General features: G+C 53.7%; 1 protein-coding gene across 1 annotated transcript in view; it reads left to right on the forward strand.

Moving 5' to 3' along the window:
• Nucleotides 1-344: 344 nt before the first annotated feature.
• The window catches only part of LOC143284038 (uncharacterized), a 92262-nt gene continuing 81455 nt past the window's right edge, over nucleotides 345-11151 (forward strand). Inside the window, exons 1-4 of the mRNA XM_076590636.1 lie at nucleotides 345-671; nucleotides 4855-5337; nucleotides 5957-6529; nucleotides 8166-9260. Coding sequence (XP_076446751.1) covers nucleotides 345-671; nucleotides 4855-5337; nucleotides 5957-6529; nucleotides 8166-9260 — 2478 coding nt within the window. The remainder of the gene's footprint in view (nucleotides 672-4854; nucleotides 5338-5956; nucleotides 6530-8165; nucleotides 9261-11151) is intronic.

Here is an 11151-nt window from a genome sequence, read left to right on the forward strand (position 1 = left end):
CCCCCTCTTCCACCTCCTCCTCCTCTACCTCCTGCCCTTTCCAACAGAACCCAGGACCACCAATGGTTTGGAGCAAGAGAGCTGGTGGTGTTGTGAGCAGCAGACACAGCTGAGCTCCCCATTCTCCCTACCTCTCCTCCTCCCTCTACACCCCTAAGACAACCACCCCAACCCTCCACACACAGCCTTCTCCTGCAACTCCTCTCCCCCCTCAAACACCCCAACCAAAACCCTTCCACACACCCTTATCACTGCAAACCCCCACCAACACAAACAACCCCACCAAAACCCTCATCCCACTCCAACCCACCCACAGCCAAAAACCACCAAAAGCAACACCAACCATGTGCGAGAGTCTCCTGAAGAAGAAGCGCTTCTTCTGCCGGGAATGGGCCTTCAGCAAGCTGCAACACTGCCTGGACACCAGGCCGGCCTCCAAGACCTGCGGGGCCCTGGTGATGGGCGGGCCTGGCTGCGGCAAGACAGCCGTGTGCTGCGAGCTGGTGTGGCCCACGGTGGCCCAGGGCAAGCAGGCGGCGCTGCGCTCCCGGCTCCTGGCCTTCCACTTCTGCCAGGCCCATGACGTGGACACCCTGTCCCTGGTGGCCTTCATCAGGGGCCTGGTGCAGCAGGCAGCCAGTAGCGACCTCGTGCCGGGTTACAAGGATAAGGTGAGAGGGTGTGTTTGTGTGTGTGTAGTTGGTTGAGGTGGTGTGGTGGTGGTGGTGGTGGTGGTGGTGGTGGTGTGTGTGTGTGTGTGTGTGTGTGTGTGTAGGGGGTTGAGGTGGTGTATGTGTATGTGTGTGTGTGTGTGTAGGGGGTTGTGAGGAGGTAGGGGGCTGAGAAGGTGAGTGTGGTGTGATGGTGTGTGAGGGGGTTGAGATGGCGTGTGTGGTGTGATGGTGGGTGAGGGTGTATTATGTAAGGGCGTAGGGGGTTGAGATGGTGTGTGTGGTGTGAGTGTGTGTGTGAGGGTTTAGGGGGTTGTGGGGGTGTGTGTGGTGTGAGGATGTGTGTGAGGAGGTAGTTGGTTGTAAGGGTGGGTGTTGTGTGAGGGTGTGTGTGAGGGGGTAGGGGGATGTGAGGGTGTGTGTGGTGTGAGGGTATGTGTGAGGGGGTAGGGGTTTGTGAGGGGGAAGGGGGTTGTGAGGGTGTGTGTGAGGGGGTAGGGGTTTGTGAAGGGGTAGGGGGTTGAGATGGTGTGTATGGTGTATGGGTGTGTGTGAGGGTGTGTGTGAGGGTGTAGGGTGTTGTGAGGGTGTGTGTGGTGTGAGGGTGTGTGTGAGGGTGTAGGGGGTTATGAGTGTGTGTGTGATGTGGGGGGGTGTGTGGTGTGAGAGTGTGTATGAGGGGGTAGGAGGTTGTGAGGGTATGTGTGGTGTGAGGGTGTGTGTGAGTGGGTAGGGGGTTGTGAGGGGGCAGGGGGTTGTGAGGGTGTGTGTGACGGTGTTGGGGTTGTGAGGGGGTAGGGGGTTGTGAAGGTGTGTGTGACGGTGTAGGGTGTGTGTGAGGGGGTAGGGGGTTGTGAGGGTGTGTGTGAGGGTGTTGGGGGTTGTGAGGGTGTGGGGGTTGTGAGGGTGTGTGTGAGGGTGTAGGGTGTGTGAGGGTGTGTGTAGGGTGTGGGGTTTTTTAGGGTGTGTGTGAAGGTGTTGGGGGTTGTGAGGGTGTGTGAGGGTGTGTGTGTGGGTGTTGGGGGTTGTGAGGGTGTGTGTGAGGGTGTTGGGGGTTGTGAGGGTGTGTGTGAGTGGTTACCTGGTTGTGAGGGTGTGTGTGAGGGTGTTGGGGTTTGTGAGGGTGTGTGATGCCATGGTGTAGGAGGTTGTGAGGGTGTAGGGGGTTGTGAGGGTGTTGGGGGTTGTGAGGGTGTGCACGAGGGAGTACGGGGTTGTGAGGGTGTGTGTGACGGTGTTGGGGGTTGTGAGGGTGGGTGTGAGGGGGTAGGGGGTTGTGAGTGTGTGTGTAGGGTGTGGGGGTTGTGAGGGTGTGTGTGAGGGTGTTGGGGGTTGTGAGGGTGTGTGTGAGGGTGTTGGGGGTTGTGAGGGTGGGTGTGAGGGGGTAGGGTGTTGTGAGGGTGTGTGTAGGGTGTGGGGGTTGTGAGGGTGTGTGTGTGAGGGGGTAGGGTGTTGTGAGGGTGTGTGTGAGGGTGTTGGGGGTTGTGAGGGTGTGTGTGAGGGTGTGTGAAGGTGTTGGGGGTTGTGTGGGTGTGTGTGAGGGTGTGTGAGAGAGTGTTGGGGGTTGTGAGGGTGTGTGTGTGAGGGTGTTCGGGGTTGTGAGGGTGTGTGTGTGAGGGTGTTGGGGGTTGTGAAGGTGTGTGTGAGGGTGTAGGCGGTTGTATGGGTGTTTGTGAGGGTGTTGGGGGTTGTGTGGGTGTGTACGAGGGGGTACGGGGTTGTGAGGGTGTGTGTGAGGGTGTTGGGGGTTGTGAGGGTGTGTGTGAGGGTGTGGGGGTTGTGAGGGTGTGTGTGAGGGTGTGGGGGTTGTGAGGGTGTGTGTGAGGGTGTTGGGGTTTGTGAGGGGGTAGGGGGTTGTGAGGGTGTTGGGGGTTGTGAGGGTGTGTGTGAGGGTGTAGGCGGTTGTATGGGTGTTTGTGAGGGTGTTGGGGGTTGTGTGGGTGTGTACGTGGGGGTACGGGGTTGTGAGGGTGTGTGTGAGGGTGTTGGGGGTTGTGAGGGTGTGTGTGAGGGTGTGGGGGTTGTGAGGGTGTGTGTGAGGGTGTGGGGGTTGTGAGGGTGTGTGTGAGGGTGTTGGGGTTTGTGAGGGGGTAGGGGGTTGTGAGGGTGTTGGGGGTTGTGAGGGTGTGTGTGAGGGTGTGGGGGTTGTGAGGGTGTGTGTGAGGGTGTTGGGGGTTGTGAGGGTGTGGGGGTTGTGAGGGTGTAGGGGGTTGTGAGGGTGTGTGTGAGGGTGTGTGTGAGGGTGTGGGGGTTGTGAGGGTGTGTGTGAGGGTGTGGGGGTTGTGAGGGTGTGTGTAGTGTGGTGTGTGTAGTATGAGGGTGTGTGTGTGTTGGGGGAGGGGGTGGGAAGGGGACGAAGGGAGTTTGTGATGGTGTGTGGTGTGTGGTGTGGAGATTTTGAGTGTGTGAGTGATGTGAGTGTGGGGGGTGGTGTGTGTGTGTGTGTGTGTGTGTGTGTGTATGCGCGTTTGCGTGTGGAAGGTGGGTGGGGATGTGATGGTGTGTGTGTGTGTGTGATGGTTTGTGTGTGCGTATGGGAGGGTGGTTGTGATGGTGTGTGGGGTGGGGTGGGGCGGGTTGTGGTTGTGTGTGTGTGGAAGGGGGCTTGTGATGGTATGTGCGTGCTTTGGGGATGGTGATGGTGTGTGTGTGGTGTGTTTGTGTGAGGGTTTTTGACGGTGCGTGTATAACGGGGGACATTAAACATATTGATTCCCTCGTTTAATATGAGACATTTTGTAGATGTTTGCAACCACCAGTATGTGCGACGGGGCTTTCAACGGAATGTCTTCTTTTAATAGGAAATTGGTACTTTAATAAAATGTCTACAATCAACAGTATGTACGACGGGACTTTTAACGTAATTTCTTCTTTTAATAGGAAATTGGTACTTAAATAAAATGTTTACAATCAACAGTATGTACGACGGGACGTGTAACAGAATTCCTCCTCCTGATCGGAAATTCATAGGCTTCATAATTACGATCGCGATGTTTAGAACCACAGTATAATTATGGGACAGGGACATTAGAACATAATTTTTCTTTCTAGTTGAAAATCAATTCTCTATTCTCGATGTCCACAACCACCAGAAGGCTGTGCATGACAGGGGCATTAAAACATGCCCCCCCCTCCCCCCACGCCCCCACCCCACTGTCTCCTCCTCCACCATGGGGTAATCAGTAGTGGCCTTGTGGTTGTAACGCGTCCTCCTCGGAAGCGAGAGTCCAGGCGCAAGGGATCGAATCTCATATTCAGCAGTATCCCCCCAGCCCCCCACCCCCCAGGCCCCCCACACACAGTAGATCTCGAGTGGTGGTCTGTACGTTAGTCATTCAGATGAGACGATAAACCAAGATCCCGTGTGTAGCAAGCTCACGTAAAAGAATCCTCGGCACCAAGTGTTGTCCTTTGCAAAGATATGTGGGAAAATATCCATTTTGACAGGAACATTTGCAGACATAAAAAGGGAGTGGTGCTGTGCTGTAGCGACGCGCTCTCCTCGGGGAAAGCAGCTCGGATCTCACACAGAAGAATATGATCTGACAGGGAGTAATGCGATACAATACAATACAATACAATACAGTACAATGCAGTGTAATGCAAGGCACCGCAACGCAGTACGTCACAACACAGCACAGCACTGCGCCGACACCAATGCAGCACCAACTAACACAACACAACACAACACAACACAACACAAACACAAAGCCAATAAAAACACAAGGCAACCTCAACCACAACCACCAACACAACCACAACCACCAACACAACCACAACCCAACCTCAACCACAACCACCAACACAACCACAACCACAACCACCAACACAACCACAACCACTACCACCAACACAACCACAACCACCAACACAACCACAACGCAACCTCAACCACAACCACCAACACAACCTCAACCACAACCACCAACACAACCACAACCACCAACACAACCACAACGCAACCTCAACCACAACCACCAACACAACCACAACCACCAATACAACCACAACTACAACCACAACCACCAACCACAAGTACCAACCACCAACACACCAGGTCATCTAAATCATCACCATCACCATTACAGCCACACACCAGGTCCTCTAAATCATCACCATCACCATCACAACCACACACCAGGTCCTCTAAATCATCACCATCACCATTACAACCACACACCAGGTCCAAGAGCCGGCCATCCAGAAGATGCTGGAGCCCTCGGAGGTGGAGCGCAACCCGGACGAGGCCTTCAAGCAGGCCTTCCTCCTGCCTCTCCAGCAGTGCGCGGCCCCTCCGGCCCACAACCTCATGGTGCTCGTCGACTCCATCGACGAGTCCTACCTGCAGGCGGTCAACGAGCGGGCCACGTGCTCCAGAACCATCGCCGAACTGCTGGCCGCCCACCACACGCTGTTTCCTCAGTGGCTCCTGCTCGTGTGTTCCTCGCGCAAGCAGAGCAAGTCGGTGACGCGGATGTTCACCGGGTTCCGCAAGATCAGCCTGGACGACCTGCGGAAGAGCCACATCGTGCGGGACGTGCAGCAGTACATCCTGTGCCGCCTGGACCAGGAGGAAGGGCTGAGGCAGCACCTGTCACGGGACACGGCCGAGATGCTCAACCAGCTGCACATCAAGAGCAACGGCTGCTTCCTGTACTTGGAGAAGGTGGGTAGGTTGTGTGGTGGTGGTGGGGTGGATGGGTGAGTGGGGGTGGGGGTGGGAGGATAGGGGTTGTTGTGGTGTGGTGATGGTAGGGGTGTTGTTGCTAGTGTGTGTGTGTGTGTGTGTGAATGTGTGTGTGAGTGAGGGGTGGGTGGGTGGCTGTGTGTGTGTGTGTGTGTGTGTGTGTGTGAGTGAGGATTGGTTGTGTGTGTGTGTGTGTGTGTGTGTGTGTGTGTGTGTGAGGATTGGTTGTGTGGCTGTGTGTGTGTGTGTGTGTGTGTGTGTGTGTGTGTGTGTGTGTGTGATGGAGAGAACGAGAGAGCGTGAGAGAGTCAGGCTCCTTTGGCGTGTGCTTCCAATTGGAATAGTAAAAATGTGTTATCTTGAATTGCATTGCATTGTATTGCATTGTACTGTATTGTATTGTATTGTTTTATTTTTGTATTGCATTGTATCGCACTGTATCGTATCATATCGCATTACATCGCATTCCACCATATCATGTCGTATCGCATCGCATCCGCTTTCCATCATATTGTATCATATCGTATCGTATCCTATCACATGACATCGCATTTCATGGAATCGTGTGGTGTGACTCCCCCACCCCCTACCCCCACAGGTGCTGGACGGCGTGGCGGAGAACTTCATCATGCTGCGCGAGGTGCGAGAGATCCCGGGCACGCTCAACGGCCTGTACCTGTGGCTGTGCCAGCGCCTCTTCGTGCGCAAGCAGTTCGCCAAGATCCAGCCCGTCCTCAACCTCCTGCTGGCCGCCAGCCGGCCCCTGAAGACCGACGTCCTGTACCAGTGCCTCCTGACCCGCTCCCCGAACCTCCCCCACGAGGAGTTCGAGCGGAGGATGAAGCTGATGTCCAAGATCCTGACGGACGGGAAGGGCGGGGAGAAGATCCTCTTCCACCACAGCTTCGCGGAGTGGCTCCTGGACGTCAAGCACTGCACGCAGAAGTACCTGTGCAGCACTGAGGAGGGTCACGGCTTGCTGGCCATGCAGGCCACGGGCGCCGCCTCCTCCCTGGGCGCCGTGGGGGTGCAGGAGATGGCGCTGCACCTGACGCGGGCCAACCTGCAGCCTCCCTTGGAGCAGCACCACCTGGTGCAGTGGCTGATGCTGTCCGGGGCCAAGGTGGAGAGCTGTCTGCAGCAGGGGGCCGGGCTGCCCAAGGACTCTAAGGTGGGTGTGCTGGATCTGGCTTTTCTCTGTGTGTGTGTGTGTGTGTGTGTGTGTGTGTGTGTGTGTGTGTTTTAATGGAGCGTTCTCTGTCTTTGTCCTTGTGTCTGTTATTATCGTTCTTTCTCTCTTGTTTCTTTGTCTGCCTCTTTCTGTCTTTCTGTCTTTATTTCTGTGTCTCTGTCTGTCTGTCTGTCTCTCTTTCTCTGTCTGTCTGTCTGTCTCTCTCTTTATGTTCGTTACTTTTTTTCACATTTTGAAATGCAAAATGTTTCCCCGAAGGAATGGTAAAATCGAATATCTGTTGTCATGTGCTGGACTTTGTCAAGCTGATGCATTTGAGTTTGACATGGTACCTGTATTATTAATTTAACCCCCACCAAATATAAAAAAAGGCAGTGGTAATATTAGAAACTCCCCATTTTGGGTCATATGCTGTACCATGTCAAACCCAAATGCTCCAGTTTGACATGGTAAGTATATAATTAAAACGAAATTAACCGAAGAGGGAATAAAATACAGATTCCCCATTTTGCATCGACTTTTGTACTGTCGTCAAAGTGCCGTGGTGCATTTTTTGTTCAGTCTGCATTTTTAGATCGTACAAAGTGTTTCGCTTAAAGAACGACATAATGGAATATTTCATCCGTCTCTGTCTCATCGTCAAGATGCTGAAGCCGCCGTGGGGAGATTATTATTTCTTCTTCCATCGTGGGCTTCGACTCCCACGTTTTCTCTTATACACGACTGGGCTTTTATTTGTATGCCCGTTTTTACCTCTGCCATGTAGGCAGTCATAATCTGTTTTTGGAGGGGGAGGGGGTGCATGCCGGGTATATTCTTCCCCCCATAACCCAATGAACGCTGACATGGATTACAGGATCTCTAAAGTGCGTATTTGATTATCTGCATGCTTATACACACGAAGGGGGTTCAGGCGCAAGCGGGTCCACACATATGTTGACCTGGGAGATGGGAATAAATTTCCACCTTTTTACCCATCAGGCGCCGTGACCGTGATTCGAACACAGGACCCTCAGATTGAAAGTGCAACACTTTAATCACTCCGCTGTTGCGCCTGTCGGAATAATCATTTAACCCGTTGTTGTCCCGCTGTCAAGATTCTGGAGATGCTGCTGTTGGGAATAATTGTTTGATCCGTTTGTTGTCCTGCTGTTAAGATTATGATGCAGCTGTTGGGAATAATTGTTTGACCCGTTTGTTGTCCTGCTGTTAAGATTATGATGCTGCTGTTGGGAATAATTGTTTGATCCGTTTGTTGTCCTGCTGTTAAGATTATGATGCAGCTGTTGGGAATAATTGTTTGACCCGTTTGTTGTCCTGCTGTTAAGATTATGATGCAGCTGTTGGGAATAATTGTTTGACCCGTTTGTTGTCCTGCTGTTAAGATTATGATGCAGCTGTTGGGAATAATTGTTTGACCCGTTTGTTGTCCTGCTCGCAAGATTCTCAACCTGGTGCCGGGAATGATAATTTGATTTGTTGTTGTCCTGCTGTCAAGATTCTCAAGCTGCTTCTGGGAATAGTTATTTCACCCGTTTGTTGTTGTCATGCTGGTAAGAGTCTCAAGGTGGTGCTGTGAATAATCATCTGATCCATTTTCTGTCCCGCTGTCAAGGTTCTGAAGCTGCTGCTGGACGCGGGCGCCGTGATGCCCAGCCTGGACATCAGCACGGAGAGCCTGGCGGCTGAGGAGGAGCGGGCGGAGGAGGCCAAGGTGAAGGAGGAGGCGGAGCAGCCCGTGGACCAGGTGGACGCCAACGGGCGGACCTTGTTGCACACGGCCAGTCACCAGGGCAAGACCTCCTCCGTCACCTCCCTGCTGGCCCGCGGGGCCGACATCCGGGCCGTGGACAAGACTGGGCAGACGGCGCTGAACCTGGCGGCGCGGCAGGGGCACCGGGAGGTGGTGCAGGTGCTGCTCAAGGGCCAGGCGGAGGTGGACCACGCGGACCAGGACGGCTGGACGGCGCTGAGGTCCGCGGCCTGGGGCGGGCACAATGAGGTGGTGGCGCTGCTGCTCAGCTCGGGCAGCCAGGTGGACCACGCAGACAGCGACCGGCGCACGGCGCTCAGGGCGGCGGCCTGGGGCGGCCACGAGGACGTGGTGCTGCAGCTGCTCCGGCACGGCGCCGACGTCAACAAGGCTGACAACGAGGGCCGCACGGCGCTGATTGCTGCCGCCTACATGGGCCACGTGGAGATCGTGGAGCACCTGCTGGACTACCACGCCGATATCAACCACCAGGACTGCGACGGTCGGACGGCGCTCTCTGTGGCCGCCCTGTGCATCCCCGCCAGCGAGGGCCACGAGAAGGTCGTCAGCCTCTTGCTGGACAGAGGGGCGGCCGTGGACCACCAGGACCGTGACGGGATGACCCCGCTGCTGGTGGCGGCCTACGAGGGCCACACCGACGTCTGCGAGCTGCTCCTGGAGTGGGACGCGGACGTGGACCACGCCGACCACTCCGGGAGGACCCCGCTCTGGGCGGCCGCCTCCTCGGGCCACGCCAAGCTGGTGGGGCAGCTGCTGTTCTGGGGCGCCGCTGTGGACACCATTGACAACGAGGGCCGCACGGTGCTGAGCGTGGCCTCCGCCCAGGGTTCTGCCGGCGTCGTCAGGCTGCTGCTGGACAGGGGTCTGGACGAGATGCACCGGGACAACTCCGGCTGGACCCCGCTCCACATGGCCGCTTATGAGGGCCACAGAGAGGTGTGTTGCTGTGTGGGGGTGGGGGAGAGGGGAAGGGGATGCTGGGTGTATGTTTGTGTGTGTGTGTGTTTGTAGTTGTTGTTGAGGGGAAGGGGATGCTGGATGTATGTTTGTGTGTGTGTGTGTTTGTAGTTGTTGTTGTGTATGTGTGTGGGGAGGGGGGTGGGGTGGGGGGAGATAGGCAGGGGATGCTGGGTGTATGTATGTGTGTGTGAGTTTGTAGTTGTTGTTGTTGTGTGTGTGATCGGGGAGGGGGGGTGGGGGTGGGGGGAGTTAGGCAGGGGATGCTGAGTGTATGTTTGTGTGTGTGTGTATTTGTAGTTGTTGTTTGTGTGTGTGTGTGTGTAGGTGGGGGGGGGGGAGACAGGCAGGGGATGGTGGGTGTATGTTTGTGTGTTTGTAGTTGTTGTTGTGTGAGGGATGGTGGGCTGTGTTGACGGGTTTATCTGTCTGCGTCTGTCTGCTTGTATGTTTGTGTGTATGTCTTTATAGTTGTGTGTGTGGATGGGCTGTGTTGATTGGTGTATCTGTCTGTCTGTCAGTCTGTCTGCCTGTCTGTTTATATGTATGTGTTTGTTGGTGTGATCTATCTGTTGGTGCGATCTTTCTGTCTGTCTGTCTGTATGCCAATGTATTTGTTTGTTCATTTGTCTACCTGTGTGTTTGTCGGTCTGTATATCTTTGAAAGCATCACGCTCCCACTCACTCTCTCTCTCTCTCTCTCTCTCTCTCTCTCTCTCTCTCTCTCTCTCTCTCAATCTGTCTGTCTTATCTACCATGTCTGTCTGGGCCGGATGGATAGGTTTATCTGCCTGTCAGTGTTTATCGGTATGTGTTTGTTGGTGTGGTCTGTCTGTCTGTCTGTCTGTGTAGGGCTTTTACAAGCACAACAGGAAAAAACAAAAAAAACCAAAACAAACAAAAACGGCACATGTTTGTCGTGTATTGATTCCTGCCCCCTCCCCCTCCCGTCCCCCTTTCCTCTCCACTCCCCTCACTCCCCTCTCTTTCTGTTCTGCGCAGTCAAGCGTTTCTCGGTTCTCCTGTCACAGGTTTGCGTGTGTTGTATTTATGTGTGTGTGTCTGTGTGTGTGTGTGTGTGTGTGTGTATGTGTGTGTGTGTGTGTGTGTGTGTGTGTGTGTGTGTGTGTGTCTGTGTGTGTGTGTGTGTGTGTGTGTGGTCCATGTTTCGCTCGTGTTCCCGGTGTCTTGTGTAACTTGGGAGTTAATGGATTGTTAGGATCGATTACTCTTGCTTGAGAGAAAGAGAGAGTGGGACACGCACACACACACACACACACACACACACACACACACACACACACACACTGATAGAAATAGCAAGAGAGAAAGAGAGAGAGATACATAGATACATAGAGGAGGAGAGAGAAAGAGAAGGAGAGAGATATTGAACATATCAAAGAATGAATGAATTTATTAATTAATTTCATTTAGCTGGGGGTAACGTAGTAAATATACAATTTTTTTTTCATGTGCACATCGAAAGAAGGACGAAGAGAGAGAGAGAGAGAGAGAGAGAGAGAGAGAGAGAGAGAGCAAAATCTACCTTTTGGGTTGATGGTGTAATGCAGTAATGCAAAAAGGACACATGATGATAATGATACTACTACTAGTAGTGGTATTCCTACTATTACTACTACCACTACTAGTGATGATGATGATGATGATGATGATGATGATGATAAGAAGCAGGAGAAGGAGAAGAAGAAGAGTAAAACTAGAAAGGAAAAAGACGGTGTGTGATTTGTAAATTGTTGACAAGACCTACTAGACAAGAGATCTTCACCCTGGTAATAATGCCAGACACTCGGGTTGACACAAGGTAGGAAGGAGAGAGGTGGGATGGGTGTAGCAGAGAGGTGTCTCTCAG

The sequence above is a fragment of the Babylonia areolata genome, chromosome 7 (genome assembly GCF_041734735.1).
Source record: "Babylonia areolata isolate BAREFJ2019XMU chromosome 7, ASM4173473v1, whole genome shotgun sequence".
Lineage (NCBI taxonomy): Eukaryota > Metazoa > Mollusca > Gastropoda > Neogastropoda > Buccinidae > Babylonia > Babylonia areolata.